Here is a 17290-nt window from a genome sequence, read left to right on the forward strand (position 1 = left end):
CAACAAACAAACAAATCTTGAGCACTACTCGCTAATCAAACACCCCTTTCTGACCTTTTGGATTAAGCAACCCCATTACTATCCTTAAGGTTAGTTTTGAGGTAGTGTATGGGTTTCTCTCTTTTTGACAAATTAATCCAAAATCTGTGGAAAATCACACTGTTTCAAATTTCCCCTGAAAATGACTACTCTGTATGCCCAAAAGGTGAACAATTCGGTTTTGATCATTTGGTAGACAAACACTTATTGTCCCCGGAACGCGGAACAGGGGACTATGTATTCAGCAGCATCCGTACGTACGTCCTGATTCTTGCTAACATGATATCTCATAAACTGTTGTACCCAGTGTCTTCAAATTTGGTAACAGCCTACATTGGGGGATTACGCAGAAGATTTTGGTGACCTTGACCTTATTTTCAAGGTCAGCACGACACTTTGACCACTTTTCAAGCTCTTGTTAACGCAATATCTCATGAACTATTGTACCCAATGTTTCCAAATTTGGTGACAGCCTACATTGGGGATTATGCAGAGAAACCAGTAGATTTGGATGACCTTGACCTTATCGTCAAGGTCACCAAGACACTTTGACCACTTTTCAAACGTATGTAAACACCATATCTCATAAAACATTGCACCCAATGTCTTCAGTTATGTTGACAGCCTACATTGGGTGATTATGCAGACACCAGTCATTTCAGGCATCTTGTATGTGACCAAAAAGTAGTAAATATGTTGTAAATATTTCATTCTTCTTTAGCGGCAGGACATTGCCATATTAGTGGCAAACACTTGTTTTTTGTGAAAGCATCTGTAATCCCATGGTAAATTGTAGACTAATTAGACAAACCCATCAGCCTAGCTTAGCTTCAAGCTGGCAACATGAGTTCCATCCTCCACTCAGTACTAGTTGAATTGTACAAAATCTGCCTGGTAAAGTGCACTGATCTTGTGTTTCTTTCACACAAATATTGGTATGATAACCATGGTAACCTCTGTCTGAGAGTGAGATATAGAATTTATTTAAATGAAGTGTATACTAGTTGGATTAACTCATACCTCATGTATTGGTTTGTGTTAGAAACACTACATACATGGTTGACTTGCTAAGACCTTTCAAAGTATATTATCGTCATAACAATATTGATAAATGTAAGCCCTTCCTAAGGTGATGTTGAGATCAAACAATGTTTATCTACATCACCAGACAAAGCGACAAACCCAGCCCAGAGAGATGAGGACTGGGACTTCATCATGGCGTTCTGTGACAAGGTGAACCATGAACTGGAGGGACCTCAGTTTGCTGTGCGACTATTGGCACACAAGATACAGTCACCCCAGGAGAGAGAGTCACTGTTTGCCCTCACTGTGAGTTGTCATTGTTAATCCAGATTTGCAATGAAAATTATTGTTGGGTTTTACAGGTGTGGGTGCTACAGGTTTACCTGTATATCATAATTGCAATGAAAATGAGTATGTATTACGATACATCATCCATATGTTTGTCTTGTTGGCAAAGTTTTTGTACATTACAAGTCAAATTTGTTGTTACAAAATTCAGATATTAGAACTTGAAACTGGTGATCAAATATGTGAAAGTATTTGTGACCGGCTTCCTGTCTACAGTTAGCCCATTTGAGACCATGTATCACGTACCCACTTGTGAAAGTTGTGCTCATATCACGCTGGAAAAAAGTATCATGATGAGAAAGTCGAAATTCAATATATTGTGGTTTTCTTTGCAGAGTTACTTTATTATGTTAACATATCTTAAAGCTACTGAAATATTGTTTAAAATGTGTACAACCCATACACTTGCTCTGTCAAGAATGGACAAAGGGTGTTTGAAGACACAGCCTTCTCATAGCATATAATATACAGTATACATGTATCACTGTATTGAGAGCATATTAGTTTTATCATCGTGGTGACTGTGTTTGTTTTATCCTTCAGACACTGGAAGCATGTGTGAAGAACTGTGGCCGCAGATTTCATCAAGAAATTGGAAAATTTCGCTTTCTAAATGAGATTATCAAAGTTGTGTCTCCCAAGGTAAGTATATAAATGATAACCAAGATGTTGAGATTCCTTCTGTGAGTAAGGGCACCTAATGTTCAACACGATGGAATTTGTTGGTGGCCCGGTTATCTAAGGTGGTGCAGGTGTTTGTGCGGAGTTGCATGCCTTGGTCATGGAAAGAAAGCATTTGTGGGTTCAATTCCGGGTTCTGCCTGATTAGGTTTCTTGGTTTGTCAGTAGTATTTCCGTGCCTGTGGGTTTCACCTGAAAGGTAAACATGACACACTCTGGGCTTCCCTCCCACATTAGCAGACACATAATGATATAATAGGGAAACTGTTTAAAACACTGATCACTTGAACTCACCCACTCTAGCTGTTGGCCCTAATACCAGATTCACCTTGATTATGATTCTTGGCCTGAAGTAGTGTTAAACATGACATTAAGCCAACACTCACGCAGTATCTCTAATACTACTCCTTTCTTGTATGGCTGTTGATTTGTTTCATGTAAATTGATATCCCTAAATATAGTAAATCTCAACTCGGGGCTGTGGGGTAGCCTAGTGTTTTACACATTTGCTCATCATGCAGAAGACCCGGGTTCGATTTCCAATATGGGTACAATGTGTGAAACCCATTTCAGGTGTCCCCCACCGTTATATTCCTGGAATATTGCTGAAAGCGGCATAAAACTAAACTCACTCACTCACTCACTAAATGTCAACTCACCTAAGCCTAATTCTTCTTTTAGTCTGAAGTAGTAGGGCATGCCATTAACATATGTATGGCTACAACATTATTATTACATGCAAATCCACTACACCTGTGCTCTCTCACTGACACCAGCTTGTTTGTTTTACTTTAGTACCTAGGCTCAAAGACAACAGAGAAAGTGAAGAAGAGGTGTATTGAGATTCTGTACAGCTGGAGCAAGGGTTTGACACATGAGAGCAAGATCCAGGAGGCTTACACCATGCTGAAGACCCAGGGCATAGTGAAGGAGGATCCGACATACGTAGACACAGTGAGTGAATCTTTACATCTCTACATCACCTGGTCAGGTGCTCATCTGTGTCAAGCTAGAGGTTCAAGGATAATCCCATTACACTGTTTAAATAATTTCTGTATCTCACAGAGAAATATAACTTTGCTTCATGCTTTTGGACTAATTCATCCTTTTTTATGAATATTTACAAAACGATCTTCAGCTACTTGATGTCATGTTTGTGAATGTTTGAAGATGGCATTATCCCTTGCTAGTACTTTACAGGGGATTATAAAACCATTACAAAATCACAAGTTTCATGCCAGAGTAAGACTGTTGATAGAATACAGAATAGCTCTATGCAAATGGGAATTTCTGATGACATGTACACTGAATTAGTGTTGTAACTGAGGCCACCATCACCTAGGGCAGCTATCTGTATTTCTTCATTCTTCAAACATTTGATGCTGCCAGTGGGGATTTGTTAGTTGTTAGTAATATTACCCAACAGGGAACAGAAAATGGGGCACTTCCTGAAGGCTTTACTGCTGTTTCTTGCATTAAGTTGGCTGTAGTGGAAATAGCATTTTCTGATTTTTTGAATACCCATAACAAGATATGGGAAACACTGACTGTGGATTATGACAGCTAAGCACATGTATGTGGTTGTGGGTTATACACTTGATTATTGTTCAGATTGAATTAAGACATTACCTGGCTCTCTTGTGTGAATTTGTATGTTTAATCCATGCCAGTCACACACTGATAATTCTCAATAAAGAAGTAATTTGTATTATCTAGCTGCTCCTTCTGATCTGACCTGTAACGGAATGTCTTAACATCTTTGTATAGCAGTAGTGAGATTACAAATGTGATTTCAATTTACCCCTTTTATGTTAGAATGAAACAGTATATATATATGTCAACATCAGTTACCAAAGTTAAAGAACCTGTGAAGATCCGGGTTGGAATTGATCTTCAGCAACCCATCCTCAAAAGAGGCGACTAACAAGATCGGGTGGTCAGGCTCGCTGACTTGGTTGACATATGTCATCGCATCCCAATTTTGTAGATCGATGCTCATACTGTTGATCACTGGCTTGTCTGATCTAGACTCGATTATTTACTGACTGTAGTGGAATATTGCCAAGTGGAGCATACAACAATAAACAAACCAAAGTTAAACAATACTTTTGGTTGTTCACACTGTAAACTTGACTTTCTTTAATTCTGAATACGTAACCTTGGTAACCACAGTATTCTAATTGAGTAATTCTCCATTGTACTCATTTGTCACTACTAAATCCATTTCAATTCTTCTTTATTGGTGACCAGTACTTCCAGGTAACCGTAGTGATGTTTCATCATTTTGCCTGTTGTGTTAGCCTTCAGTTCGGAATTTGTTCTGTGTACTGTGTCCTTGTAATATTGTCAGCACTGTGTCATCTTTGTCTCACTGTAAAAGTGAAAGTTGAACACAAGACTCAAGATTTATGGGACTTGAGTTTAAAGTTTTGACAGTTCTGATGACAGACGATAGCCAGTAAAGTCAAAATTTCAGATGACTGGAGTCAGCCTGGCCTCATTGTTCTCTCATTACCATGATTTCAAAACGGTGTCTTGACATGCCAGGCCATGAGACTTTCCTGTGATGGACAGTGAATTACAGACTGCAATTGTTCAAATGTAAGACACAACATGCAGCAACACATTTCTGTTTGGTCTTTATATGACAAGCAGCAACACTTAACTCTTTTGTCATTTCATGAGAATGACACTGTGCTGTTCAGGAGATAAACACAATGTGTTGGCCAATTTCCGGGTTTTATTGAGTATTTGAAGCACGGGAATTCATTTGGAACCGACGGCGTCAGCCGGAGGTTTCAAATGAAATATTCCCGTGCTTCAAATACTCAATAACACCCGAAATTAGCCAACACATGATGTTTATCGACATTGTAAACACAAAAAGTAAACCAAAAAGTCCACACACGTTTTTTGTGTCTGCTCTCATTGACATCGAGTACGGGTACAGCAGTGAAATCTCATCAGCCGGCCGTTTCGGCTGTCTCCCATGGTAGCATCTGGAACTGCTCATTTGTGACGTCATTCGGACTTTACGTCACAATATGATTTTAATGACGTCATCACAGCTGACGACGTAACAATACAATGGTGTGAGCGATGTTTGTATGTATTAATACGCAGACAATTTCCGGGAATCAAATACCATTTGATCACGTTTTTCAACCAATCAGATTAAAGAACACAGTGACTTTTGGTTTACAATCTGTGTTAAATCACTGTCCAAGTCAGTGGCTCAGACAAGTAGGGGCGATGGGGTAGCCTAGTGGCTTAATTACACACACACACACTAAATATGAATCATGATTGTCCTGCTTTTTACCATGAACGTGATCTGTACTCAGAATTCGACAATCCGACATCCTTGATAATCTGACATTTTGCTGTGTGATGGACGATGTAGGATTAACGAGACTTGACTGTAATTGTATTGCTTATCGAAGTACATGGCAAAGTCAGAAGTGTGACAGTACTACTGTCCTTCATGTCAGGACCGCCTCCGTGGTGTAGTGGTTAGAGCGTCCGCCCAGAGAGCGGAAGGTCGCGGGTTCGATCCCCGACCGCGTCATACCAAAAGACATCAAAATATGGTACTTGTTAGTCCCTGCTTGGCGCTAATGGGTAGAACAAGGACTGGTCGGCTCAGAGTCAGTATAATGTGTCTGAGTGGGGTATTCATGCTTCACTGTGGCATGGTATCTCAGTGGGCTAGCACTATAAAACCAGCTTCAGTCTGGGCTAGTACAAGCAGCCGCACATACACCTACACACGCATGCACGTCGTCATGTGAGCGAAATATTCTCAAGCACGATGTTAAACCCAATTTCACCTCACCTCACCTTCACGTCAGAAATGTAGTGTTGGATGTACCCAGTCCCACGATGTAATCACTTGGACTGTCTCACACATTGTGTTGTTGGATGTACCCAGTCCCACGATGTAATCACTTGGACTGTCTCACACATTGTGTTGTTGGATGTACCCAGTCCCACAATGTAATCACTTGGACCGTCTCACATACTGTGTTGTTGGATGTACCCAGTCCCACGATGTAATCACTTGGACTGTCTCACACATTGTGTTGTTGGATGTACCCAGTCCCACAATGTAATCACTTGGACCGTCTCACATACTGTGTTGTTGGATGTACCCAGTCCCACGATGTAATCACTTGGACTGTCTCACACATTGTGTTGTTGGATGTACCCAGTCCCACGATGTAATCACTTGGACTGTCTCACACATTGTGTTGTTGGATGTACCCAGTCCCACAATGTAATCACTTGGACCGTCTCACACATTGTGTTGTTGGATGTACCCAGTCCCACGATGTAATCACTTGGACTGTCTCACACATTGTGTTGTTGGATGTACCCAGTCCCACGATGTAATCACTTGGACTGTCTCACACATTGTGTTGTTGGATGTACCCAGTCCCACGATGTAATCACTTGGACTGTCTCACACATTGTGTTGTTGGATGTACCCAGTCCCACGATGTAATCACTTGGACCGTCTCACATACTGTGTTGTATCCCTCATGTGGTTGTCAGTCCATGGCTTCTCTTGAGTTGTGTTGTTGGTTCCACTGTATTTGTGTTGACAGTCCGCAGTATGATTTATGGATTTGTTTGTTTAATTATTCTAATACATTCCTTTAAAGTTTATTGTCTCATTATGTTATTGATGTTGAACATAGTGATACTAACGCAAGTAGCTCTAGTTATGATCTGTGGCAAGTCCAGTGGTAGTTTATCAATGTGAATCCATCATTCATTTCTAGGGTCACGAGGATATCTAATTAATGGTGTGTCATGATGTATAGTAACTCCAGAAATTAATAGTACTTTTCAATTGTACTGGATAATTGTTTATTTCAATTGTTGTGATAACTTGTGACAGTTATGGTTACAGTATGGTAATTGATGTGTTAGTAATAAGACGTTATTTTCATCTTTTCAGATTTGGAAGATGAGTTATTACAACTGATTTTGTACAATGTAAATCTTAAGCATATAATATGATCATATTATGGACAGGTTAGGTCTTATGACCTGCAGAACATATATACTCTGTCTGCTATCCTCGCGAACCTGGTTTTCGGACAGATAAGAATACTATGTATCGCTCGGATGAATCAATAAAAAAACAACTCCAAAACAGTTTTTTACCTTTAGATGATTTATTTAGGGATCAAATCAACACAATTCCCGATCTCCATCGAGTCCTCAATAAACGGTGTGACGGCCATTGTTCAACTGGGAGACTTCCGATAGATGAGAGTGACGTCACTTATTTCCGGACACTTGATTGGTGTATGTGTCAGAGGGATTCCCCGGAATGTGCGACAATGTATGGTGCACTGTTCACGAAAGAAATCGGCAAAGCCGACGTTAACAAACAAAACGTGTCCAAATTTGAAGTTCTGATATGAAAATCACAACACTTTAGAAACAGCAACATATTTACACTGGCTGACAAACTTTCTTTCTCTACTCTTTCTCGTTGCGACATGGACACCAAAACACTGAATTTCGACAAACTGTTTTGGCGGGAGTGCAAAACTGTAGGTAGACCCAGTATTTACAACTAGGGTGTGTACATTCCGCCCATTTCACAAAAATAAGTGAGACACAATGTTTCACCTCTACAGGCTGAAATAACTTGCACTAGTAGCAAACTTCGTCATCGCCATCATTGATCTCTTCGGTTCGGCAATTCTTGAAGTGCTGTGTTCGGGAATACAGTTCTCAGATGGTTTTACGGACGATATTCAATATTTACGTGAAGACAACTGAACTTTCTTGGCAGATGGCTGATTTTGTTGGTGATCTTTCATCTTCTGTAGAATGTCGTCATCAGTTATTGCCCGTCCTCCAACTATTGCGCTCATAACTTTCCGCTTTTTTGGTAGGTTTTGGGTCGAAGAAAATTGTTTCATCAATTCTCGCAAAGAAGTTGGAAACTGTTAATGTTGTAGCTGCTGCTGTTGATGAACTTGTTATGTCGAACTTGTCTGACTTTTGTCCCGGCTGGTCCCGTTATCTTCCGATCGGTGGTCAGAAGTGGTCGAGCTCTTGAAGACCGTCGGGATAAGAGATGACCCTACTCAGATTCCATAGATTAAAACTTTTGCCACAGTTTCCCCCCTTTAGTGTCACGCGACTTTCAGCATAGGTTGGCAACATAGCAGACGACGCATCTCTCAGATTTTCACACACGTTGTTAATGAGATACAGATGTTTTTAATTGTTCATGTATTTACAAAAAGTATCCAGGGATCAAGTAACGTACATTCTTAATAATTTTGATGTTGTAGTCACGTTAGGAAGTTTGACGCGAAGCATTTTGCCGGAGAGACAGCGGAGGTGTTACCTGACGAGTCAGCAGGTTTGATGACGTCACATCTCTCGTTATAACGCCAGCATTTGCGAGTAAAATGGCTGTCCGAAAATAGTAGTCGTCCTAAAACCAGTTACGGTACGATATATAAGTGAATTGTGATCCCCTTGAACTCCCCATTTGGCTCCGCCAACGCAAAAAAAATCTTCAATGTGGTCTTAAATCATTTTCAAAAGGGGGGGGTTGAACCCCCTGAAAAACAAACACACGCACGCACACACACACACACACACACACATATTGCTAGGTACCGGCTGATAGGCCACAAAGTGCATTACTCAATTTACTGGCCTTTCCTGTGCAAAGATAAGAGAAGACTTTGTATTGTATATGTCAGTGTTGGATGAGGAAGTAGAAATAACTTCCTTAAGCACTTTGTCATGTTTTCATGCCATTTAAGACATTTTAGTATTGACATAATACATAGACAGGCTAACAAAAGAAATGACTAAGTAAAACTGTTGCCATGTCAACGTGTTTGCTGACTGCTATGAATGTGGTGAGTAGGACAAGCAAAACATCAGCATCAGTAATCTGTGTCTGTACTTTCAGACCTTTGAGATCCCACCAGAGCGGCCACGGAATGCTGTGTTTGAAGATGACGAGAAGGCCAAGGTAGGTACTAATGAGATGCAGATTTCACACTGATCATGTAAGACTAATGTGGATTAGGTGTACGTTTCAAGTGATTGTAATGTGGATCAGCTGGTCATGTCTGGTGACTGTAAATGTGGATCAGTTGGTCATGTGAGGTGACTGTAAGGGGGATCAGCTGGTCATATTAGGTAACTGTAAGGTGGATCAGCTGGTTATGTGAGGTGACTGTAAGGTGGATCAGCTGGTCATGTGAGGTGATTGTAATGTGGATCAGCTGGTCATGTGAGGTGACTGTAAGGTGGATCAGCTGGTCATGTGAGGTGACTGTAAGGTGGATCAGCTGGTCATGTGAGGTGACTGTAAGGTGGATCAGCTGGTCATGTGGACTGTAAGGTCAGGATCAGCTGGTCATGTGAGAGTAAGTGACTGGTCATGTGAGGTGACTGATCAGCTGGTCATGTGAGGTGACTGTAAGGTGGATCAGCTGGTCATGTGAGGTGACTGTAAGGTGGATCAGCTGGTCATGTCAGGTGACTGCAAGTTGGATCAGTTGGTCATGTCAGGTGACTGTAAGGTGGATCGGTTGGTCATGTGAGGTGACTGTAAGGTGGATCAGCTGGTCATGTGAGGTGACTGCAAGGTGGATCAGCTGGTCATGTGAGGTGACTGTAAGGTGGATCAGCTGGTCATGTGAGGTGACTGTAAGGTGGATCAGCTGGTCATGTGAGGTGACTGTAAGGTGGATCAGCTGGTCATGTGAGGTGACTGTAATGTGGATCAGTTGGTCATGTGAGGTGACTGTAAGGTGGATCAGTTGGTCATGTGAGGTGACTGTAAGGTGGATCAGCTGGTCATGTGAGGTGACTGTAAGGTGGATCAGCTGGTTATGTGAGGTGACTGTAACATTCCACAAAGTTGTCTCCAGTAGCTCCCATAGTCATAATATATGCGTGTTTAAGAAATGATAGGTGAAAGACCCTGTCTCTGTGTTGTAGCTTCTCTCTAAACTTCTGAAGAGTAAGAACCCAGATGACTTGCAGGCTGCCAACAGACTGATCAAGAACATGGTGAAGGAGGTAATACCACTACTACATTTACCTATCTTTTACAGCAGATCATGTCAAAGGTTCAGTGTGATTTTGATCATCTGTGTTCAATTATTTGAAAGCAGGTGATTTGTGCCTCACTCTGAGAGTGGGGGTTTGAATCCCATCTGTGACTCAGCTCCAGAAAGTACTAGAACTTACTCTTCATGAAAGTGTGATACCAGGTTTAACGTATGTTACATCTGACCACTCTCTGAAGGCACTGTGTATACATTAGGTATCCTGGATATGTGTAGCAGGTTCAGACTGTGACACATCAAGATAGTTCTACAGGTAATGCACAGTGTGTGCATTTAGTATGATCCTGAAAAATGATTTCAGTCATTTCGATGTGAATACAGTCATTTCAATGTGAATACATAATTATTTTTATTAGGAAACACAAGTTTTTTTTATGTAGGAGACACATGCCATTCTCAAGGCTTACTGTTTCAGTTTATGATAGTAACTATAACTGTTAAGGATTTGCCTCTCAAATTCCTGACCGCCTCCGTGGTGTAGTGGTTAGAGCGTCCGCCCAGAGAGCGGAAGATCGCGGGTTCGATCCCCGACCGCGTCATACCAAAAGACGTTAAAATATGGTACTTGTGGGTCCCTGCCTGGCGCTCAGCATTAATGGGTACACCAAGGACTGGTCGGCTCGGAGTCAGTATAATGTGTCTGAGTGGGGTGTTCATGCTTCACTGTGGCATGGTATCTCAGTGGGCTAGCACTATAAAACCAGCTTAAGTCTGGGCTAGTACAAGCAGCCGCACATACACATACACACGCATGCACGTCGTCATATGAGCGAAATATTCTTAAGCATGACGTTAAACCCAATTTCACCTCACCTCACACATGCCGGCTGGTCATGGTTGTAGGATGCGGCTAAGACTGAGAAGATCTCACGGCGGATCAATGAGCTGGAGACAATCAGCAACAATGTGAAGTTGCTGACGGAGATGATGGCAATCTATGACAATAACACCACGACACAGGCAGAGAAAGACATGATGAAGGTGCGTGCTACCTCGAGAAAACATGAGCCACCTTGTTGATGATATTCCCATGTTCTCCAGAACTAGTTGTTATGGACTGTTATTTCACACTGAGACATACTCTCCTGCAATGACAGTTGTGTTGTCATGGTTACATGGATAGGACTCGTGCGCCCGAGTTAAAAATCATTTGCAGCTTTTCACCAAGAAGTTGTGGTAGAGTGAACTGAGCCAGGGTATTTATGGTAAGAGATGTGATACTGTAGATAATTGAGGATATTGAACATAAATTACACATTAAATTGCATGTGAGAGGGATATTTATAATGTGCACAAAGTCATATAAATAATCAATTTGTAAAGTGATCTGCTTCTTTTTATCCTGAAATCCATGTGTTGGTATGACATGTTTGTAAGAATGTTACCAATATTTCAACCTGTGTGCCCCAGGAACTGCATGCGACGCTAGAGAAGCTACGCCCCAATCTGTTCCGCCTTGCCAGTGATGTGGATGAGAAAGACAGTGACGGAATCAGTAAGTCACCAATGTTTCCAGAACCTAGTTACTTGTGTAAACTTTATATGAGTGTTCATAGTTTTCATATGAGTGCAAATGCACAGAAAATCATGAAAAGATAAGCACGAACAGACAGAAATGTAGTGAAATGTGATTGAATTTGTTGCTTACAATTTACAGGGATGGCTGATAATCTGAATAGTGATTAGGTATTATTCGCAGTGTTTGTAACTTGATTGAGTATGGTTTTACGCCACTTTTAGCAATATTCCAGAAAAATGATGGTAGGGGACACCAAAAATGGGCTTCACACATTGTACCCATCTGGGGAATTGAACCCAGGTCTTCAGCGTCACAATGGAACTCTTTAACCACTAGGCTACCACAGTACCCTTGTAACTTCGAGGCCATCTTAGCCACAGTAGAGATGATTGTATTTTCTTTTGTTTCCAGATGATATCTTGAAGGCTAATGACACAGTTATGAAGACAATGGGAGAATATAAGTCCAAAGTTGAAGGTGTCCATGAAGGAGACTGGGCTCATGGGAAAGGTAGGCAACTCTTGCTGCCTTCACGGGAGTAAATCATTGCAGACACTTGCTTCATGCAACAGTTACGTTTTGTGTACCAAGAAATGCATGGCATTTAAACCTGTAGTAACTTGTACATTGGTGAGACAATGTAGGCATGAGATCTCATATGACTTTGTGCTACCGGGTTTAAATTAATTGGTTTTTGATTTATTGAACCATTCTATATTTCCTTATCCTGACTCATGCTCTTTTGCTTGTCTCCTTCCTCTTGCGAACATAGTGGAACACTTGTATCTCCCTAATTGAAGTTCCCTTCAATGTAAAATCACTAATTAGTACACCACGAGTTACCTCCCTTCCACAAGCGCGGGAACGAGGGCGCCACCTCCACCCATGTGCCTCACTCTCTCCTTCTTCGCCCAGTGAGCTGGACGTGAGAGCGCCTGTGTCTCCCGACACACTATATCCTTTGATTATATTTAGTTAGTTACCTCGTTAGACATCTATAGAGGTTTAGCTAGTATCTTCAACAATTATATATTGATATTTAGTCGTGTTTCTACTGTTTATTCACGGGACGCCGTGTTGTTTCAGTGGATTACGTTGATAAAAATTCTGTACTGTTGCACATTACGTTTTTTATTCTGCTGCTGATCCGCATTTAATATGCCCTAGCTGTACTGCGCCATGTTTCATGTTATTCACATTGCAGTTGCGGTACTAATTTATCCAATTCTGCCTTTAATAAATATTACTTTGCGTTTGAGACGCGCAGCAGATAGGTCGCGTATGCAGAGTCTAGCCATGACTGATACACCTGAACCCCTCGCCAGTCTACTGCTGTTGGTCGACCCCCCTCCCGTCTGGTGTTCCGCTAGAGTGGTGGAGAGGCGTGGGACGTAGTCCGCCGCCTCCAAGAAGCGTCCTGCTTCCCCAGACATCCCATCGTCGCAGCCGAAGACTAGAGGGTTTCTACTGCATCTCAACGCGACCTCTGAGGGGGAATCAACGAAGTCTACTTGAACTTTCTCAGCCGAGATTGTTCCCGTCGCAGATTTGGGCCTGTATGATGATCAGCCGATCATCATACCTGATGTACATCAAAAGAATGACCGATGTCGACAACAGTGATGTCAGCGCAGATCAACATGCAGCCTGATGTACCAACGCTGATATTCTTCCTGAGGGTCCCGTCGCTACCAACACTCAACGCAGACTTCGCACCCCCAGGGCAGCGTCGACCTCTGAGGGGAAATCAACGAAGTCTACTAGGACTTTCTCAACCGAGATTGTTCCAGCCGCTGAACTGGGCCTCTACGATGATCAGCCGATCATCATCCCCGACGTACGCCACAAGAAGCGACCGGAGACAGCTACAGTGACATCAGCAGAGATCGCCATGCAGCCTGAGGTCTCTACACTGACGTCAGACGACTTCCCTGAGGGCCCCGCCGCTAACATCGCAGAGAGGGCACCGACTAATTCGTCGCAGACCATCCCAGATGAACTGTTGCGGCAAATCATGATCATGATGGAGGGCCACTACAGACTGGAGAAGCAGCCAGCCCAAGGCCTGAGCCTTTGCGAAGGTTCCAACGCAGACGACACCCCAGAGGCACCCCCATCAGCGTAGCAGCCACGACGAAGCCACCTTCGCGAAGGAAGTCGCAGACCACCTCGACGAAGGACCCAGATGTACAGCCTTCGAGGCCTTCGCGAAGGCGGGATAGATCATCACCTTCCTTGGCTTCATCCTTAGATGCGGACTCAGACCATCAGACCTCACGGAAGCCTTCGCGAAGGTCAAATCGCCGTTCCCCAGGACCGGACGCAGAGGAAGCTTCGCGAAGGCCTTCGCCAAGGACACCTGACTACACAAGAGCTTCGCGAAGCTATCAACATTCTCCTCACAGGTCTCCGAGAAGGTCAACCCATAGACGCAGATCACCAACACGATCTCCGCCGTTCACCGCGCCGATCTCCTCGTACATCACCACGTCGATCGCCTCACAGGTCACCACACAAGTCTGCACACAAGTCTACAGTCAGGTCTCCCCGAGCGTCACCCGACATAGAGATAGAAATACACAGTCCACCATCAGAAGAGCATCAACCTCTCATCAGCGATGCTGGGATAGAAAATGATGGAGGCATCATTTTCTCAGACGCTGAGATACGATATTGGATGGTAAACAACCTAGATCTCTCTTCACCTTCCAAGAGTGGCAACTCGGCGCAGACATACCTGATAAAGGAAGACGAGGCAGACGCCATCACCTTACCTCCGATCGACTCGATTGCTGCGGTGCCACAGTATGTGGACACAGCCTACCATAAAGCCATAACAGTTCAAACGCCAGAGGCGTATGTTCTTGGCCTTAATAGATCTAGAACGATCAATGAGATTCTTATCACCAGATTTCGTGACACGACTTCTGAAGATGATAGGATGATCTACTCGGCTCTACTTATGCAGAACCAGCAAGAACCACACCCTGTATGAAGCTAACGCTCATATATTGATCGGATTCTAGACACTTCGCTAAGGAAGTCCCAGGCCACCTCCGCGAAGGAACTAGAGCCTCACCAGTTACAAGGGACGTCACGGAGGAGTAGCGCTTTACCGACCCCACATATTGCTGAGTGCGGCGTAAAACAAAACACTCACTCACTCACTCCTGTTGAACACAGAGGTCGTTCGCGAAGCAAGCCCTCATATATTATATATACTGATCGGGCTCTGACTCGATACCTTCGCGAAGGTCGCGAAGGCTAAGTGGCTCCAAGTCTACCTCACACAGAAAATCTAGAATGGATACTTCGAGAGCTTCGCGAAGTCTCCGGCGTCCACCGAGGAAATCTCCTCCAAGGTCTCCATATATTAGCCACTCGTCATATATAGCTACTCGTCAGTCCGTTCAAGACATCGCATAAGTTGTCTATCAACTGTATGCCATATGCCGTCTATAAGCCTACGCGAAGACAATTGCACAGGCTATTTACAACACAGAACGTCGCTATATTAATTAGTCAACGACGTTTCATAGATCTTCACAGAAATCAACCTTTCCGTATAGATTGCTAGAATATGCAATCCCGGACTACGATACGATTATCTACATGCGTGACCATTACGCAGATCTGCAGACAATTCAATATCGAAATTGAACAGCAGCCTTGTTACAGCGAGTATAACTCATAATCGTCAAAGTTTCTGAGAAGAAATATGTACAACAAGTTCAGCTTTAATTCTACAATTATGACGATACATTCATGTATACAGTCTACAAGCTGACAACTTGCAAGTTTATTGTACCTTTATATAAGGAAGTCGGAATTATATTCAAAACTGAAGTTACTTTCACGACAGCCAGGAAAATAACCTACCCAGCATTAATATTACAGAGCGAGGTATTTCGCTACCGGAGGTTTCAAGCGTTACCTCTTTAACCCTCGAAACACGTGGTCACTCGGGTAACTTCGGAAGCTACGGTGAAGACCGACGATTATGCTAATATCAACGACGGCAAGATTTTATACAAGGTTTTTCCTGCTACACCGTGACATCACAGCGCGGGTATTCTACAGAATCAAAATGCCTTGTTCTGATTGGACCGCGTTGGACAACGACCTCCACGAGAGGTCGATCTTAGTTCACAGTTCAAGACTTACGCTACAAGTGACAACTATATATCAGTGAACGAGCAGCAAGCCTCCTTACAGTCCAGTTAATCTGAACCTTCATGATTGGACTGTTTTCTTCAGGTTAGAGACCTCCCCTGTCAAGTTAGGGCCGAGGGCACGGCAGTCAGGCAATTTTACATAAAGTTCAACGAGGACAGACACACCTGGTTGTGCACCTACATCGTCAAGGACTTACTCGCAGCTTAATAACCTAGACGACGGGATACAAGTGGATCTAAATCCACAGCGTCTCAGACTACAGCTGAATTTCATAATCAAGCTACTAAAACAACTAGATGGTTAGTAAACCTACTTAAACTTTCTGATTGGAGAATTAAAACGGAAGTTTCACCCTCCAACTTGGGGATCTGAATATAGTGCTCCAACACCTCACAAGTGAGGTTTATGAACACGCCTGGATGACATACTTGGACTTCATGATACGATGATTCTATCACGATGGCCAGCAAGAGCACTGTAAATTTATCTCCACCGAACCAAACAGAAGGGAATAATGCAACAGATTATTTCCTCTATCATCAACTTACGCAGAATGAAATCTCACGTACTATATCTCCGTTTGGATCAGAACTGTCATACTACGTGCATACAAGACGGATGGACCCAATCCGACCCTCCATGAGCTTTTAATACTCATGATATTAGAGCGCTAACTTCTACAATTGATCTACACAATGTTATTTGAAATAATGGAGGGTTTATTTTCTGGAGATCCGATATGGTGGTTGCCAACCATTTTCTGAGAGATATCATCACCGAGGACGTCTCAGGTATCCACCAATTCGATCCCATGGTCCTCGCACAACAGTTGACAGTTCCTCGGAGAAGATAAGTCAATCTTACAGATTTCTACTTATCTTATAACAGTACTAAATAGCTACATGCTATATATAATTTGCTTAAGTTCTTTTTATCATCACAGTACTATGATTATTACATCATACAATATATAAGTTAACAACTCTACAGAGTTGGTTATTATATATTTACCTTAACTTAATTATATCTTAAGCATAGTACTATACTCAGATTGTAAAAATATATAAGCTAACAAAACTCTACGGAGTTTTGCTATTATATATATAGCTTAAGTTTAATTATATCTTAAGCTCAGTACTATGGTTATAACATAAAAGTATATTAGTTAATAAACTCTAAGGAGTTTTTTTGCTATATACATTTAGCTTAAGTCTAATCTTATCTTAAGCTTAGTACTATGGTTACATTATTAATCTATAAGCTAATAAACTCTACAGAGTTTTGGCTATTATATATGTAGCTTAAGTTAATTATATCTTAAGCACAGTACTATACTCATATTGTAAAAATATATTAGCTAACAAACTCTACAGAGTTT

General features: G+C 42.2%; 1 protein-coding gene across 2 annotated transcripts in view; it reads left to right on the forward strand.

Annotated features, from left to right (window-relative positions):
• The window catches only part of LOC124277980 (ADP-ribosylation factor-binding protein GGA1-like), a 33978-nt gene that overhangs the window by 2557 nt on the left and 14131 nt on the right, over window positions 1-17290 (forward strand). The window contains exons 2-10 of one of the 2 annotated variants that reach the window (XM_046713706.1): window positions 1208-1368; window positions 1954-2052; window positions 2887-3045; window positions 4342-4350; window positions 9047-9109; window positions 10087-10167; window positions 11061-11198; window positions 11628-11712; window positions 12148-12246. In XM_046713706.1, the coding sequence (XP_046569662.1) occupies window positions 1208-1368; window positions 1954-2052; window positions 2887-3045; window positions 4342-4350; window positions 9047-9109; window positions 10087-10167; window positions 11061-11198; window positions 11628-11712; window positions 12148-12246 (894 nt within the window). The remainder of the gene's footprint in view (window positions 1-1207; window positions 1369-1953; window positions 2053-2886; window positions 3046-4341; window positions 4351-9046; window positions 9110-10086; window positions 10168-11060; window positions 11199-11627; window positions 11713-12147; window positions 12247-17290) is intronic. The other variant, XM_046713707.1, reaches the window with a different exon arrangement.

Source organism: Haliotis rubra, unplaced genomic scaffold (genome assembly GCF_003918875.1).
Source record: "Haliotis rubra isolate DU_JTF1 unplaced genomic scaffold, ASM391887v1 Scf23, whole genome shotgun sequence".
In the NCBI taxonomy this organism is placed as follows: domain Eukaryota; kingdom Metazoa; phylum Mollusca; class Gastropoda; order Lepetellida; family Haliotidae; genus Haliotis; species Haliotis rubra.